General features: G+C 45.3%; 1 protein-coding gene across 1 annotated transcript in view; it reads right to left on the reverse strand.

Annotated features, from left to right (window-relative positions):
* Window positions 1–17491, reverse strand: part of GREB1 (growth regulation by estrogen in breast cancer 1) — a 59635-nt gene extending 42144 nt beyond the window's left edge. The window contains exons 1-10 of the mRNA XM_010001713.1: window positions 17335–17491; window positions 13687–13809; window positions 12766–12942; window positions 6440–6622; window positions 6026–6160; window positions 4607–4729; window positions 2701–2823; window positions 1773–1910; window positions 1431–1616; window positions 20–157 (exon numbers count right to left, since the gene is read on the reverse strand). Coding sequence (XP_010000015.1) covers window positions 20–157; window positions 1431–1616; window positions 1773–1910; window positions 2701–2823; window positions 4607–4729; window positions 6026–6160; window positions 6440–6622; window positions 12766–12942; window positions 13687–13809; window positions 17335–17491 — 1483 coding nt within the window. The remainder of the gene's footprint in view (window positions 1–19; window positions 158–1430; window positions 1617–1772; window positions 1911–2700; window positions 2824–4606; window positions 4730–6025; window positions 6161–6439; window positions 6623–12765; window positions 12943–13686; window positions 13810–17334) is intronic.
* Between the last annotated feature and the right edge of the window lie 539 nt (window positions 17492–18030).

An 18030-nucleotide genomic window follows, 5' to 3' on the forward strand; every position in this document is an offset into this window, starting at 1 on the left:
GCAGGAGGAGCAGGGGGAGCAGAGGGGACAGGGGGGACAGGGGCCCCCAGGCCCGGCAGCGCCGGCTGGAACTGCCGGATCTCGGAGAGGTGCGACTCCCGCCATGAGCGCGTGAAGATCTGCTCCAGATCCTCCATCAGGGGGACCTGGTCCGAGGCTGGAAGCACAACGAAGACGCGGTGAAACAGCTGAACAAGAATGCTAACGCTGGGGTTTACTTGTTTGCCCTTCCCGGGAGATGCTCACGCTGCAGACGCGGCTCCAGCGGCCTGGGCGGCGCAAGGCCGGGGCTGCGTTTGGAGCCCTTTGGTGACACTTAAAGCTGCTCTGATTCTGAGCCTGAGTATCAGTAGTTAGACATATTGAAGAGGTGGAGGGCTGTCTGTCTCAGCAGAAAACTACTTCTAACCCACAGACTGGACACAAGAGCAGTGAATTACAACTTTTTTCCTTTCTTATTTTCAGGTGCTGAGGTCCCAGCTTATACAAGAAGATGCAAGAAAAGACGGGACCTTATTAATGTCTATCAATACCTGCAGGGTGGGTGTCAAGAATGGGCCGGTCTCTGTTCACTTGTGCCCTGTGACATGGCAAGGGGAAATGGCACCAAGTGACAACACAGGAAGTTCCACCTCAACATGAGGAAGAACTTCTTTCCTGTGAGGGTGACGGAGCCCTGGGACAGGCTGCCCAGAGAGGTGGTGGAGTTTCCTCCTCTGGAGACTTTCAAGACCTGTCTGGACACGTTCCTGTGGGATCTTCCCCTGGTGTTCCTGCTGCAGCAGGGGGGGTTGGACTCACAGACTTGTTTAGGTTGAAAGAGACCTCTTGAGATCATCTAGTGCAACCCCCAACTCAAGCAGTGCCAGCGAGAGCAGGTTGCTGAGACAGTGTCCAGTTGGGTGTTGAGTATCTCAAAAGATGAAGATTCCTCCAGCCCCTCTGGGAAAATTGTGCCAGTGTTTGACTACCCCTACAGTAAAAAACTCCAACATTTACTGCTTTCCCCTTGTCCACCAAGCAAGTCATCTCCCTTTAGAAGACAAAATGGTTGCTCAAGCATTGTTTCCTCTTTATAAATCCATACTGACAACTCCCAACCACCTTCTTGTCTTTTATAGTTTTGGAAATGCCTTCCGGGAAGATTTTCTCCATCACCTTCTCATGGATTGAGGTAAGACTGACCAGCTCCATGATCTTCAGAGGTCCCTTCCAACCCCTATGATTCTATGATTAACTTTGTATTATTATATTTCAATCTGCCTGGTCTTCAAGAACTCATTGTGTAGTTCTGTGGCATTGCCTCAAATGAAATTGTTTAGTATCACTTCCTAAGGCTGACACTTAATCTCATCCTGCCCTAATATTCCATTTCCCATATGCCAGGGTGTAAAGTACTCCCTGCAGTGTGTGATGCAGAAGGATCTTACCTAGTTGCACAAGGTAGTAGACGGTCAGTAAGAGCTGCATTTCCTCTGAAATGGGCTGTATTGTGGAGGCCCCGTATTGTTCATATGCTCTAGATAAAGACTGTGAGTTTCTGTAACAGGTGTACAACAAAGGACTCACTATCACATCATTGATGTTCCCACAAAGATATGGGAAGTTTCCATGACCTACAAAATAACACATGTTTGCACAGAATTCCATAATCTCACAGATAGGCACTAAACAGCTTTAATAGTAAAGCTCTGGGGTGTGTAGCAATAGGACATACCCTTACATTTCTTACTGAAATATTTAAGGTCTTGTTGGGGGATTGGGGTTTTTACCTTTAAATATAACTGGCTTTGCTTTACAGGTCTTCAGCAAGTTGTCAGGAACTGAGACTGGCTCTCCTGAGCCCACCATGGGAGATGAGGCTGGCCCCACCAAAGCCGAGTGTGGTGCAGAGGACAGGCTTCCTCCATCTATGATTTTAGACAGATTATTCCTAGCCTCAGATCTGATAGTGAGGTCCTCAAATAAAAGGTATTCAGCACTGTCTCATACCCACATTTGTGATCCATATGAAACGCTTGCTATGGTGGCATCACACGTGTCAGAAGCTGTCACCACCCCCCAGACTGTTATGCTGCCTTTCTTGGAGGACTAATTATATAGTCACACCCTTGGACATTATATTTGTCACTAAAGATTTTCAGATGTTTATAGAACAGTTCCAGGTCTGTATGCAAGAATAAAGAGACTTATGTCAATGTGCCAATAGCTATGATCTGTGTGCTCTGTATCATACATTTAGTTTCACTGCTTCTAAACAGGTCTTCTTGCTATAGCAAGAAAGAAAAAACCTGAGATTCCATGTTTGCTTAATAATAACTTCTTAATGATAAATTTAATTTAAATAACAGCACATGAAAACCTCTTGGGAAAAGTGGGCTTATTTCACTGTATGTCACTCTAGAGGGCACCTCGACCTGAGTTTTGACACTAGTTTTAATATCCCAGTGGTGTTTTGGTGTCTAAAGTTGGCACAGGCACCCGTTGGGATTCATTAATAATGACTTGATGACTGAAGCTTAATGAGAGTTAAGCTCAGAGCCTCAAAAATATATCAGTGGAAGTGAAACACCTTCATGCAGGTACCAAACACCTTCCTAAACTCTGCAAATCTGCAGGTGTCTTTTAAATAGTGCTTTTTACCTCTGTTATTTTCTGCATGATGAAACAAACACCATCATTGCCTTGGGTTTAACTTACCATTTTTAGTTCTGTTCTGAGCCTGTGGGTTGACCTGCAAGTTCCAAGTTTCAGTAGATGATGGAGATTCTGGTGACCAACCTTTGTGGCGCTTTTTGGGAGGCCCCGAATTTGTTAAAGTGCCTGAATAACAAGAATAGATCAGAAATGTGTTAGAATAAAATGTATTCAGTTCTGTGCATATAATTCAATATGTTTTGATAGACTGAACGTGTGCATTAATTACTGTGGCAAACAGTGTCAACTCCATGAATATAATAATTGGTTTATGTTTTTTATTTTACTTTGCTGTATCCTGCTTAAATTGCTGGAAACTATTTGCTGCAGAGAACTCTTAATTATCTAGGTAAACTTCACCTAGTTTATAGCAATGTTTACTCTGTACTAGGAACAAGGTAGGAAGAATGAAACATTTACTAAGAATGATTCTAAGTGTCAAGAATTTGAAGGCACCACTGTGTGCATTTTGGTCCTTTTATTTCTGAACACAGGACACGGTGTTTTGTGGAGCTTATTGCAAAATAAAACTCTCCATGGTTTCAGGGTGATATGAATCAAGATCTGAGTTCTTTTCAAGAATTTTCCCATTTACAGGATTTTTGCCACTTCTTGCTGTCACCACTGCTGGGTCCAGGCTATTGCATATTAATCCTGGCAAACCACCCACGTGTAGCTCCAGCTCAGCCTGTACAAACAGAACTTTCTCAGTGGTTTTTTTAGGAGCCCCTGATGATTAATTTCTCAACTTTCCTTCGATTAATTACTTGAATCTTCTTGTGCACTCCCTCACACCCCCAGAAGGCTGAGCTTGCACTAGCATCAAGTATTTCTAACCCTTGACAGCCCCAGATCCTCCAGGAGCTTCTCAGCCTCTTGCAGCATCGGGCTGTTTGTTTCTGGCCCTGGCCCTGCAGAGGTGGGAGCAGAACGGCTTAACAGGCCCATGGAACATCCGAGACAGGGCAAGAGTCTTATATAAAAAAATGAGGGGTTGATTTTGCAAAAGATATTAAAAATAAACCTGAGGTCTTCAGACCCACGTTGCTTGTTCCCCTGCAGGAGCCCAGGCTTTCAAGGATGCCCATCAACCGGTTCCCAGCTGAGGGCACCATTTAGCTATTCCTGCCGCTCCTCCTTTCATCCCCTTTCCTGGCAGAATGTGACAAAAGCCACAAGCTAGTGAGGGAAATACAAAGACTTCTTACTTGGAAAATGCCCTGCTCTTTCCTGCAGATGTGTTAAGGTAACCCACCGAAATGAACTGGCAAGAATGTGCTGCTGCATGGAGGAAAGAGATGGAGAGCCTGGATGGGCAGATGGAAGTAACTGGGCTGTGATGCCAGCAGGGAAACTTGGGAAGACTTATTCTAAAATAGAGCCCAGAGTTTCTAGCCAGAGTGAAGACTAACTTTGCTGCTTGAACAAGCCAGTGGCACAGGACACAGTTTGTCAGAGAAAATTATTAACACAAATCAGAATAGTAATGATGCAGTGAGGAGAGCTTCTTTAATTTGGAGCCAGTTGTCAAAGTCTAGTGCTTCATCCCAAGGGAAACTGCAACACAGGAATTAACCTGTGAGTGATTCCTTCTAAATCTTGCCTAATTCCCTTCACAAAGCCTGATGCTGAGGCTGATGCAAACTGGTTCTTTAAGAACCTGGATTCAGAACATATTCTGCACTTCTAGTAAATTAATGAGCTATGACAAAAACCTTCTGATCAATAATCTGAACTGTACCAAAGCTATGGCTGAAAACAGAAAATTAACACAGAAAAAAAATGTGAAAAGGAAAGGGCTTGGAATGAAATAGTGGTTTCATAATAATGATATCCTTTGTCCAATGCTTCCATTACACCCATGGAATACAGAGTTTAGGGTTATTAAACAGCAAACCCAGACTAGTACCTAACACTGCAGGTCTGGTCAGAGCAGACAGGTTACTTTTCACCAGCTGCTGTTTAGGCGACTCCTTGCCATTCTGAGCTGAGCTGAACACTGCTGTGGAAGGGCTGTGATCCATGGCTGCAGCTGGCAGGGAAAAAACACTCACATTAAACATCTCTCAGCCAAAAATCTGAGTTGGTAGAATAAACTGATCATTTCATCATCTCCTCCAAGAGAGGCACCGGGGTCTGCTCATGGAGCAAGGCTGAACCAAACCCACCCACTGCTCTCCCATAGCAGATCACTGCTGTCTGACTCCTTGGGTGCCTGGGTGACATCCCCTCTGCAGCTAAACACAGATGTCACAGCCTTTGGCTTCTCTGCAGGTGGACACAAGCTCTTACGTGGTTTACTCAAGAACTAGCTAAAGGAATGAGAGAAGCTGTTGAGAATTTACTAAAAACCTCCTAAATGTCCATTCCAATCTAACAGCCTCTTTCTGAGCTTCTTTTAACTATTCTGCATTAAAAAGAGAGCTTTCCTCTAGACTAATATGCCTGTAATTAATGTAACCTTTTTATATATGTAACCTCTGATGAAAAACAAGAATGTCAATCTGCTGTTTGAAAGAGATGAATGATTTGTTCCAGGGGGCACCAGTATTCCAGACCCCAGCCCTGTAACAGGCTTCTGTCTCACAGAGAATATAACTACCAACAGATGTGCCTCAGTTCTGCCTGAATCTCTGTAGCAGTCACAAGACTCTAAAGAGATGTTTTCATTATGAAGAAGCTCAGAGAGATCACTCTGGCCTCTGTCACCCATCACCTTCCACTTGTGTTCCATTCAAGCCAATGGAAAAGTAAATATTTCAGAAATAGTTTTTAATTAGAAAAAAAAATAGAGAAATGTTACAGCTACTGAGCATTAGTTTGCTTTTTCCTACTAAAGCCACTTTTCTTAGCAGAAGAAAAAGCTCAGAAGCTTTTAAGCTGATGGCCACACAATGCCTGCAGGAAAGGAGACTCTGGTCCCCACAGAAAACAGGCTGGATCTGAAGGAAGAGCTGGAAAAACACTAGTTTCTGTTACACTTGTCATTTGTGCCCAGACAAGCAACAGCTGCAGCAAGGTACTACCTTTTCTCAGCAGCTTTAAAACGAGTGGCTTGAAGACCCTGCAGTCTGCCTTTGCCCCAGGCAAGCTGCAAGGTGCCCACTCCTGTTTGGCTAACCCACAGGGCAGCGAGGGGCAGTGAGAGCCTTCCCAGCAGGGCTGCTGCCTCTCCCTGTAACACCCCCTAACTCTGCCCAACCTGCCCCACTCCAGGTGCTGGGGTGCTTATCTCCTCGCCTGCCCATCCCCTCCCTCCAGGACACAGGGGTTCAGATGCTCAGGGGGCAGAGGTGCAAGGGCAGCGCGTTCCCCTCCCGAGCGGTACCTGGGTGCTGCGCTCCCGCCAGGTGTGCTGCTGGAAGTGGCTCATTCCAGGTGCTTCCCGAGAGCCCCGACCCCTCCGGCAGCTGGAACAAGGTGCTTGAGCAGGTGCTGGATGAAGGTTGCTGGCCTCTGAACTCTTAACAAAAGAGAAACTTCTCACCCCGTGACAACAGCATCGTTTGCTTTTTCTCTGCATATTGGATTTGATCATTTCCCACATGGAAGGGGGACCCGGTGCCTCCAGCCCTGCCCTCCTCAGTCAGTTGCTTCTCACAGCTGCTCCAGCAATCACCTCAATCACAGAGCCCTTCTCTCTCCCCATCTGTCTCAGGTTGGCCACAGACGCCAGCCCCTCTGACAGCTCAGCTTGGGTGATGAAAGCCAGAGCTCGAGAAAGACAGCTTCATTATCTTACCTGCCCCTTTCCAGCAGATCACAGATCCTTTGGTCAGAGCTCCCTGTGCATTCCTGACCAGATAATACTTTAAGTGTTTCTGTTTCTTGGGCTGAGTGGTCAGTTTAAGATTAATGTGATTTGAGAATTCTGTAAAGTAGCAGAAACCCTTCTTGCCACAGCCAACACAATTGCCAGAGAAGCCTGATAAAATAAACAATACATACAATCCAGTGAGATAGGTTGATCACTATTAATAACATCCAAATATTACTCATTCCTGGAGAAAAGCTGCATTTATGTTTTTTTCCCCAGAGTTAACTTTTTGTTAACATTTTCCTGAAAAAAAAAATAAAGTTACACCAAGTCCACAGAGTTGCACTTTGGCTACTGGATTGCAAGAAGAGCCCACATTTACTGAACAGTTAAAATAAGCCATATTTTTCCTTTTATCCCATAAAGATCCCAGCTCCTATTTATTACCTGCCAATGAAACATGAAATCAAGAAGTTTCTGACTGAAGAGCACTGACCCCCATGCTAAGCCCAGCCCTATTCAACCCCACAGAAAGTATATGCTTCACTCCTGGTTCAGCTCTCACTGACATTAACCATGCCATTAACACTCAAGAAATTAAACTTATTTAATCTATTACATTTAATTAGATCTAAGTATATTTAAGTACCAAGTTCCTACTACAGATGCTTTTATAGAGGAAGGAAAGCTAAAGCCTTTCTGGGGTCTCCAGTTAAAGCATCTTTACCAGACGATGGCTGGACCTCATTAGCACGTTGCAGCAGTTGGAACTATTTATGATGAGGGAAACAAAGTGTCTGCAGCTTTACAGACACAACAGAGACACAGTCCCTGCACCTAAAGAAGCTCATTGTGCTCAGGCTGGATGGGGCATTTCCAAGGATCCTGCCATTTCCTCTCCTCGGATACACATTTGGAGCCTCAAAGAGGGGCTGGTGCTGGTGGTGCCGTTATCCCCGTCAATAAAGGGCCCTCCCTGCACCACTGACAAGTTGCCTTTTCACTCTTAAACCACGTGTTTTGCCCAAAAAGAATTTTTCCCAAGTATTCCCTTAGAACTTTTAATCTGCCTCAGACCAACGCAACTACCTGGAAATTCTTGGTATCTACAGAGAGATCCTTTAGTGTGCAATTAGAAGATGTTTTTCCCCACAGAAATTTTCTCTCTGTTCCCCACAGATGACCTGAAGCATGAAGTTCTCCTTTGTCTGAATCACACCTAACAAACTGTGTGTGTCAGCACAGCAGCTGAAGTGGGAACCTCGTGCTCAGTGAATTGGAAGAAGGCAAAAAAATAAAGGAAATGTATTTCACGTAACTTATGGACAGTAACACTGGAAATAAACAGCTGGAGTAAAGGATCAATAATATGGTAGATCAGAGCCCTTTATGGAAGTTATTGTTTCTGTCACATGTTTCAAACAAATTAAGTTTTCAAATGAACGGTCAATATCTTTCCCTTCCGAAAAACACAAGCACTGAAAGATAATGCTTTGTAAACACCTGTTGCTCGGTTTACAACCCGAGCACTTTCATGAGTTTTCAAACGGTTCAGAAGAATTTACTGAAAACCTAAGTTGATGTGGAAATGGGTCTGGTATCCATGGGAACGGGTGGCTAACAGCCACTGGGAGCTGCCTGCTCTCTCTCTGATCCCGGTCGGGAGGATGATAAAGGTCATTATGACTCATAAAATCAGGACAAGTCATGACTTCGCAGAATCCTCTGTGCTGTATCTGTCAGCACAAAAGCATCTGTCTAACATCACAGAGCCTTCAGTAGCTGCCATAAAAGCCGCAACAAAAGGAAACAGAATTAGAGCGGATGTGGCAAAAGCCGCGGTGTTTGCGCGCGGCTCGGGCGGGCCCGGGAGCCCTGGAAAAGGCTCTGCTGGGCAGTGAGAGCTTCCCTGCCTGTGCAGGTTGGACTGGTTGCCACTTGCACCCCTCGCCTGTTGGCCAACACCAGCCCCAGGGGCAGCGTTTCCAGCACGGCCTGCAGGTTCTGGGCTGTCCCCTCCTGCCAGGCAGGCCCAGCCTCCCCAGAGCCCCCCAGAAACCCTCCTGCCGCGGGCGCTGGGCAGCGGGCACGGAGCATCTTCATGTTGGCTTCAGATCAGTCACCACTGGTAGCTTTTGTAAACCATCGCCTGCCTAAACCAGGCTCGGTGGTGCTCCCTGAAACACCCCTTTTTCCCAAGTCCCCTCTCTCTACCCCTAACCAGAGGCAGAGCACAGGAGGTCAGCCCGCCGGGGCAGTGAGGTGCTGCTCCATCCTCACCCACCCATCCTCATCCTCACCCCCGGCCCGGCTCACAGCACTGCCTGACCTGCAGGACCCAAACATTTCATCCTGCTCCCCTCCCTGAGCTCCCGGGCCACGGCCTGAGGCAGCAGCTGATACAGGGGGCAGCTTGTTTATGAAACAAGATGCATTAAATATTCTTCCAGACATTACAGAGAGGACAAAGGTCAGAGGAGCTGGGGCAGCCAGGAGGTGATTCAATATATCTATGTCATGGGATTGATTTCACAAGAGAATTAGAAATCAATGCCTGGAGTTGAGGGGCTAAAAGCCTTTCACCTTCAGGTCACCAGTTCATACACAGCCCTGACTTGAGGCTGTTACCCTCTAAAGGTTGTTTAATCAGAAGGTGTTTGATTGTCTCTGGCATTTCATCCCAGGCATTTGCTTGAATTTGCTCACGCCACAGTGATCAATTGCCCATAATTTAAAAGCTCTCGCACAGTAGGGACCTTGTGGTAAGAAGAAGAACCTTGGGCTAAAAGGGTCTGAAACCTGAGCTACCTTCTCCCTGGGGAAATGGTTCCTTTGGGTCAACAGAGAGCTTGTGCTAGGGATGACAAGAGGACTTCAGGATGGAACGATGCCCATCTACTATTTCATGCTCTAATCTTCCATAAACCAAACAAAAATTACCTTCTTGTTTCTCTTTAAAATCAATAATAGGCTTTTAATTAATACTGATTTATTTTTTTTGTGGAAAGCTGGCAGCTTGCTTAAAGGCAGAATGATTGTATTTTCAACTTCTCAGCACACGTACTTCTCCTTTCCAGTTCTACTCACAAGAAGCACACAAGTGCTGACAATGCTCCATATTTTTCCCACCTACTCAGTCCCACTTCATTTGAAGATTGAAGTCCTAAATTTAAAACATAATTAAATCAATCTGGTCAAGCTGGAGAGGTTCCTTGTACAGAAACTCACAACTACTACAAAAGCCCAAAAGCACATTTTAACAGAAGCAGTCACAGTACTTTAGACTGCAATGTTTTCATCTCACACACAGCTCACAACCCAAGCCAGCTAATCTGTTCCTCTGTCATTCTGACCTGAGGGGCCCACTGAAAATAAAAAGGATTTCTTATTCCCTGCTAGGGAAGTGGGCAGCTGTTTGGAAGGAAAATGATGGGTGAATAGCTGCTTTGTTTATCCTGAGAGACTCTCCTTAAGAGTGAGAACTGGAGGAAAAAAACCCCAAAGAGAAAAAACCTTTGGAAGTGGTACCTGTTCACTGCTTTTATTAGGAAACAATAAATATCACAGGATCACAGAAGTGCTTCCTCTGTCTCAGCAGTCCTTTAGGTCACATAAAACCCAGGAAACAACTTCCTCAAGGCAAAAAGCTAATCTGTTTTGCAGAGCAGTTAAACCTGTGCTCCAACTTGATTAACAGAGTCATATGAGCTACATGCTCAGACACAGATCCCTGCTTGCCAAAGTCTTGTCAGGAAAGAGGATTTTTCCCATGGAATAACATGTCAATCGTAACAGTCTTGTCAGGAAAGGGGATTTTTCCCATGGAATAACATGTCAATCGTAAAAACAAATCAACAAAAAAACCCTCCAATAGAAATTACTGTCAAATCACAGGCACGTATGCCTGGATGGTGGGACAACTGATTAGCATAATCAATAAATTGGCACAAGCCCCAGAGGCACATCAACAGCCCCAAATGGGGACAAGACCAGAAGTCAAAAGCTGGCCCAGGAACTACCAAGACATTTCCTGATTTCTTCTGGAATTTTTGTACACTCCACAGGCATCTTCACAAAGACATGCAGGCAGACCATGAGAAATCAGGAAACTCTTGGGTAACTCATTGGTGTCTCTTCCCTTCAGATAAATTGTTTTGGGTAAAATCTACAGCACTGAGTAACAGCTGCCTTACAAAACCACAGTATATTAAGACAAAAAGCAAGGAATCAAGCAAAAACAATGGGCTTGATGTGCCTGAAAATAAGAAGCCTCACCAAAAGCACGGGATGTGACAACATCATGAGGACAGTTCGTTCAACTCCGAATGAAGCTCATTCAGTTACCCTCTACACTCAGAAAGGCTTGATGGAACTACTGGCCAAGTTGTTTCCAAAGACCAACATGTCTGAAGGAGAGGAGCCTAAGCTCAAAATCCCCAGAATGATCCTTCTACCCAGGCTTTAAAGGCAAGACAATTAAAAGCTTTCCTTCTTCGTGTGAAATGTTTTCAACTTCAGCCAAGGTCCCTGTTGTACTAATGGAGAGAGAACTTACAGCAAGAATAGTCCTGCCTCTGACCTCTCCAGGTCTGGAGCTGTGAGACTGTTCCTGTCTGCTGCTGGTTTTCCTTACCCTGATTTCACTTGGATCAGTGCATGAAAACCAGAATCAAACAATCATTTCTATCTACAGTATGATCTGTTGTACAAACTATGCTATCTCCATGTCAATGAGGTATACTGTGATTTTTCATTAGATTAGGGACCAGGAACATTATTTTATTTCTAGCTTCCAGCTGAAGACTTGGGATTTTTAAGTATGTAGGTTCTCTCCTATTTAAGCTTGTTGTAGAGTACATAAAAGCCATTCTACAGAATTACTGAAATTCTTTGCAAAAGAAGGTGATTCACTGGTGTTTATGTGTATAACAACAGCCAAAAATAAGCATTTAAATGGTGTCAGGAAACTAAAATGTATTCAATAAATAAGCTGAGGATGCAAGTAGCATAAAAACCTCCCAGTTATGTTCCTGTTGCCTTTTTCTGCTCTTGTTCAGCCTGCAATTAACAAATACACCACTTCCTCTCTGCTAACTGCCTCAGGAGCCTAAGCTGTTAATGGTGCTAGTGCTGAATGGCTTGAGTGGTACAACATTCCTGTCTTTATCTTTAAAATGACAACACGTGGGTGATTTACAACCCTCTTAATTCTTTTACAATCACTAGTCAAACGTACTGTGACCAATCCAACCCTGCAAGATCACATGAGGAAAGAAATTACTGTACATAGAATCACCCTCTGCACCTTCACGCTGCTCTGTCATCCCACTGGCCTGGAAGAGCTGCCCAAAATGGAACAACAACTGAGTTCACATCATATCCCTCAGTGCTGGTGAAAGGAAACTGTTAAAAGCCATGACGAATGCTTCCTTGTGGCTATTTAAACTCAGACTGGTACACAGACACATGAAGCAGCATTTAAGTAAGAGAAGAGCACACAAGAACCTGAGAGGGCCTGACTGAAGAGTTCTCCCTCTGGTTATGCCACTTGTCCCAATATAAAGACTATTCCACTTTAATAACATTAATATTTGGTTCTTTCATTCACATGACTCCAAATCTTGAGTTGGATGAGGTCAATGGCCACCAGAAAGACTACAATACAAATAAGGACCCCATTTTATGTCAGAAGTTAGACTTTTTAAATAGATTAGAAGCAAGACATTGAAGTATCCTACAAATAGTATTATTCAAACTCACTGTATTACCAGGTTATACACGCAGGAAAAATTTCAACTTACAATCATTCATATTTATTTCTATTGTGATAATAAGTCATAGGTTAAGATCCAGAACTCATGCCATTGTTCAAACACAGTGGAGAATATTATCCCTCTCTCAAAGAGGTAAATCACTAAGGTCGTTTTTTAATCCAGACTATCATCAAACTCTCTGCATGTCTGTAGTGTCCTGAAAGTCCCAGTGACAGACCCACAGTCTGTCTGTGTCAGTATTTGGGAAGCTGAAACAGAGCCCAGTTCCAGCAGCCCAGTTCCCAGCTCAGCAGTCCCACCAACCAGGACACAGACTGCTGGGACAACTCCAGCCTTGCACTAGTGGATAGAAGGTGAAGCAGCATTTCTGACCACAGGCTCACTCTGCAGGCAAACCCAGCCAGCTCTGAGCTGCACCAGCCTGGAGCACGACAGCAGGGGTGGAAGGGAGTGAGACCTGCTGCCCTCTCTGCAGGAAGAGGCTGCTCCAAGAGCTGCCCAGGGCAGGAGCCCCTGGCTGCAGGCACAGCCACTTACCCAGCAGAGCGTTGCGCCCCTTGTCGTCTGGCAGGAACCTCTTGTCCACAGCACACACTAGAAGGTGATCAGGTAAGTGTGGGGACTTTGCACCCACAAGTAAAAACCCTGAGGGCACCTCAATGTGTTCGTTGGAAATTGAAACCAGCCTCAAGTCTTTACCAGCTTGGCAGAAACCTGGGGAGAAAAAAACAAACCAAACCAGAACATTCAGTGTATTTTACAAGATTATTTTTTTTTTTAGTTCCCAAAACTGTCTTCATTAAGGGATTTCATGTATTTTTGGTGAAAAACAAAGCTGTGTACTACGAGGGCAAGGACAAACTAAGAGATTGGTTTTTTCCCTGCCTTTTGCTCAGCCATAAACAAATGCTACCAGTACAATAAACAAAGCAAAATCTGAGAATGGACAGTGACGTGTCTCTTGCTGATGTTCTGCAAACTCCATATTTGTGGGACTATTTATTAATGCATCAGACATTCAAAAACTGAGATAATAATTCTCAGTATCTGGTGAATTTCACTGGCTTTTCGGGTTTTCAAGTATTTTTTTACGGCAACACTGAACAAGGAACTTTACATGGGAAAGAACAACAACAGAAGGGTAGGAATCCCCAAATTCCCTTTAGCAAATGCCAAGCCTGCAAACTCAACCTCTGGCAGGTCTCTTTGCCCATGAGGACAGCAGCTCTGCTCACACCAGGGGTTCCAACAGGAATGCTCATGTGACACAGCCCCTGTCACACACAAGAGCAACCACGAGCAGCCCAGCTTGGTGTGGCAGGTAATGAACTCTGAGAGTTTGGGTTTCCACAACCTATAGATCCTCTCCTTCTGATGCATTCTAGGGGAAGTGGCCCCCATCTGAGCCCTTTCAGCAGGGCAGATGCCCTCTGGCTGCAAGGCTGGAGCACTTCTTACCATCAGTGGTGCAACATCCTTCTGGGGGAGGCTTCATCTGGTAGGACATGGGAGGACTGCTTGATTCTGAGCCTTCTTCCTCCTCCTCTTCCTCTTCTTCCTCATTATCTGCTCTGCTGCCTGCTACAAATTATTACAGCATAAATGACTGAAACAACAGAAAATGTTGGCAAGAAAACACTGAATGATCAGGGTGACCCAGTTACAGAAAGTATTACAGCAAACTGGGTTCTCTCCTCTTGACAATGACTTTACTCTTGCCAACTCTTGAAATATTTGTTGTTTCCTTAAAGCTCCAACTCCCAGTCACACTTACAATAGAATGAATGCCTTGCACCAAAAAATAAAGCTTTTAGCTCCTGTGCAAAAAAAAAAAAAAGAGGTGCAGATGCATGACCCACCTGCACCTGAGAAAGTAAAAAAACAACTGAAGGATAAATAAAAAGAAGCCTCTGATTTTTAAATCTCATTATTTTTTAACTAACCTCACAATTTTTAGAGGACCAGTTCATGGTGTTAGAACTCTTGCAGATCACAACAATGTAACTGTACCCTTTGTTTATAATATTAATAGCCAATATAAACCCAAAGTCATTCATTGCTTCTTAGCACTTGAGAATGTCCTGGCCAGAGCCCAAGTACAGATGTTACTCATTAGGCATTGACCGTGTCCTTGGTGCTGTCCAGGAACCTGAAGAAACGGTCCCTGCTTGAAACGAGGTTCCCCACAGGGGATGCCAGGGTGAGAACAACTAATTCTCAGGCCGTCTGTCCCCTGCCTGAAGCTCTCTGGCTTTGCTGTTTAAGTCAGGGGTAAGTTGTGTGCTGTGACTGAACCTTGACTAACACCCAAATTCGGGGTCTCCCCTCTTTCCCCAAACTTCAGCCATGAAATTCCTTCCTTCTTCATTTCACAGAATCACAGAGTGCCAGGTTGGAAGGGACCTCAAGGACCATCTGGCCCAACCTTTCTAGGTGCCACTATAGGATATATAAGATAGCTCAGCACCAGGCCCCCTGAGATGCAGGCCAAGGAAGGACCAGTCACCCACCCACACAAGCTGGCTGCAAAGCCCAGGTCAGAGCTGATGCTGCTCTCAGGGCTGAGAGCACCAGCAGCCCAGGAACAACCTCCCTGCAGCAGAGCCAGTGGCCACAACACTGCTCTGCTCTGCTTCCCCTCCTGGACAGGTGAGCCCATCCCAACCTCATGAGGTTCAACAAGTTCTGCACCTGGGTCAGCACAACCCCCAGGCACAAATCCAGGCTGGGGGAGAATGGCTGGAGAGCAGCCCTGAGGAACAGGACCTGGGGGTGGGAGGAGATGAGAAGCTGGACATGAGCCCCCAGTGAGGGCTGGAGCCCAGAGGGGCAGTTGTGTCCTGGGCTGCATCAAAAGCAGCATGGCCAGCAGGGCCCAGGGATTGATTCTGCCCCTCTGCTCTGCTGAGACCCCTTCCTGGAGAGCTGGGTCCTGCTCTGGAGCCCTCAGCACAGGAGGGACATGGAGCTGTTGGAGAGGGGCCAGAGAAGGGCCATGAAGATGATCCAAGGGCTGGAGCAGCTCTGCTCTGGAGCCAGGCTGGGAGAGTTGGGGTGTTCAGCCTGGAGAAGAGAAGGCTCCAGGGAGACCTGAGAGCAGCTTCCAGGGCCTGAAGGGGCTCCAGGAAAGCTGGGGAGGGACTTTTCATCAGAGAATATAGTGACAGGACAAGGGGGGATGGTTTTAAACTGAGAGAGGCGAGATTTAGGTGAGATATTAGGAAGAAATTCTTCACTCTAAGGGTGGTGAGGCACTGGGATGGGTTGCCCAGGGAGGTTGTTGATGCCCCATCCCTGGAGGATTTTAAGGCCAGGTTGGATGAGGTTTTGTGCAAGTTCATTACAAAAATGTACCAAATAGGCCAGAAATGACCAACTCGTTCATTTAACTTCTCACCAGGCACACAACAGTCTCTTTGGCACAAATAAATCAGTTTTAGGCACAAAACACCATGACAGATATGTCATGGTATTAGGCTGCCCTTTTTTCTAGGTTAGATGGTTGTTTATGTCTCAAAAGGAGACAGAAAAAATGCTTTAGAAACAAAATAGTACACAACTAAAACCAGGTTAAAACAGAGCAACCTGGTTCAGTGGAAGGTGTCCCTGCCAATGCAGGGGCTTGGAACTCAAAGATCTTTAAGGCCCCTTCCAACCCAAACAGCCCAGCTGCTGTAAGACTTTAATTGCAGCTCAATCCTGTGTCCCTGGGCAGCACAGAAACCAGCACCTCCTGGTTGGGAAGGTGCTTTGAAAGCCTTGAAAGCAAGAAGTGCCAGAAGTGTGAAATGGCTCTTTGTGCCTGCACAATGGGCCTGCTCCTGCTGCACCTTTCCAGCTGATGTCATCACCTGTTCCCTTACATCACAGGTGGTTGCCATGGGAAAGCTCATGCAATCCTCACAAAAGGGGCTGATAGAAGGATCACTTGGTGGACAGAATAAGCAGCACATGCATTTAAATAATGAACAAATATTCATTATTATGTCCTATACTAGCAAAAAAAACCCCATGAAATAAATGAAGCAGAAATTCCTACTGATGTGTGAGCAGATTTCCTTTTTCAAGGGATGCCTTTTCAGCTGTTGCCATGAGGTAAGAGTAAAGAATTTAATCTGTGCAAAATACTTTCATCTACTACTTTTTGGGCTGATGCTTTTTGTTCTTGGGAGGTTTTTTCTGCTACTGTGGCTTGTTAACCATTCTGCATTTTTCAGCACATAGATATCCAAGCCATCTTTAGCCAAGTAGAGCAGGGGAAGCAGACCTGGTCAAAAGCCATGAACCAGCAGGCTGGTGCCAGCAGTGGATAAATGGAGATGATCACCACAGCCCTGCCCCAGCATGCAGGGGTCCTGCACCATCAGGCAGCTCTTTGAAAGCCACAGGACTCTGCACAGAACAGCTCCCCAAGCACCAGCTGGCTCAGCAGCTTCCTTATCTGAGCTGCCCCCACATTCAAGCTGCCAAGAAAAAAAAGCCTGAGCAAATGAGACTCAGAAAACAGGCTCCTCTCAACACACACACTCACTGGCAAATCCCACGTGTTAAATACCAACTTGTGCAGGGTTTACAGGAGAACACATCCTAATATTTAACCTTTGCAACCACAGAATAACTAAAAATATTATGTCCATGGTATTTATAAACCTTCCTAAAAGCTAAAAATATTTCTGCTGAATTTATTCACAATGAAAATGAGTCAGCATGCATCCTTTAGCAATCTATCATGTGTTTACCATCACTTGCTGTATAACTTTCAGCAGTATATGATAAATTATCCTGCAACAGGTTTATGTGCCAAATCTCCAAAGATTCCTCCACACATTTAATGGAACAATTTCCAGTACTTCAATTTGCATCTATGGATAAACCTGAGAAGGCAAGTGGCTTAATTTTGTCAAAACATAAGATAATGCAGTTTATATTTTAAATCCAATTCACATCTGGATATTTGCAGATCATTAAAATTAAAAAATAAAATAAAATAACAACTTCCAGTACTTTTTATTTTCTCTATTTGGACTTGAAATGTGTGTGCTGAGCCTCAGGAGAGCAAACAGCAGAGTTACCTTTGAGCAGAAATGGAAACTGCAGATTTCCTACCTTCCTGTGATGAGAGTTGCTGTTCAGCTTCCAGGTACAGCTGAGAAAAGACTGGTCTGGGCACCAAGGTGTTTGAGCGGAGAGAGGCCTCGATGGAATTGTGCAGGACTTCTTCAAAACGTGTTGTCTTGAGCTGCCCAGCGTAGGAATTGCCCATCTCCTCAGAAAAACCAAAAGAAGAGACAAGAAGAAAGGGAGGGGGGGGAGGAAAGGAATTACAGTTTTTGTGCTGAGAACTCGGTCAGTGGGTGTTGGTGTCAGACTGCAACGCTTCTCATGAAAGAGAGAAGCTTCATTGTCCTGAAAGAAAGGCAAAGGGGAAGAGCAGTGGCTGCAGCAGCCACTGAGCAGATCCTGCTGGGAAATTGCAGGAAGTTATCTGCCAGGAACAGCTTTCTGCTACTCAGCAGAAAGGCAGCAAGCCCTGACACCCTCCTGAAGACGTGGTCGGGAATCTGATTCGAGTCATTCCTCGGTTTATGTAGCAATTGAGGGGATGCATTTTCAATAGTCAGCAACCTCATCTGTGAAACAGCCTTTCTGCTTTACATGATTTGAAGGGAATAGATGTTAATGGGCCTGGGGAACAGCAGTTGTGTGTATTTATCCCTGCATGGCCCATCGGGGGGGAATTCATGGCTGGTGCAGTTCAGCAGACCTTGTAGAGGTGTTTGTCTCCTCAGGAATGCAGCATTG

This window comes from Chaetura pelagica, unplaced genomic scaffold (genome assembly GCF_000747805.2).
Source record: "Chaetura pelagica isolate M959 unplaced genomic scaffold, ChaPel_1.0 scaffold237, whole genome shotgun sequence".
Classification (NCBI taxonomy): domain Eukaryota; kingdom Metazoa; phylum Chordata; class Aves; order Apodiformes; family Apodidae; genus Chaetura; species Chaetura pelagica.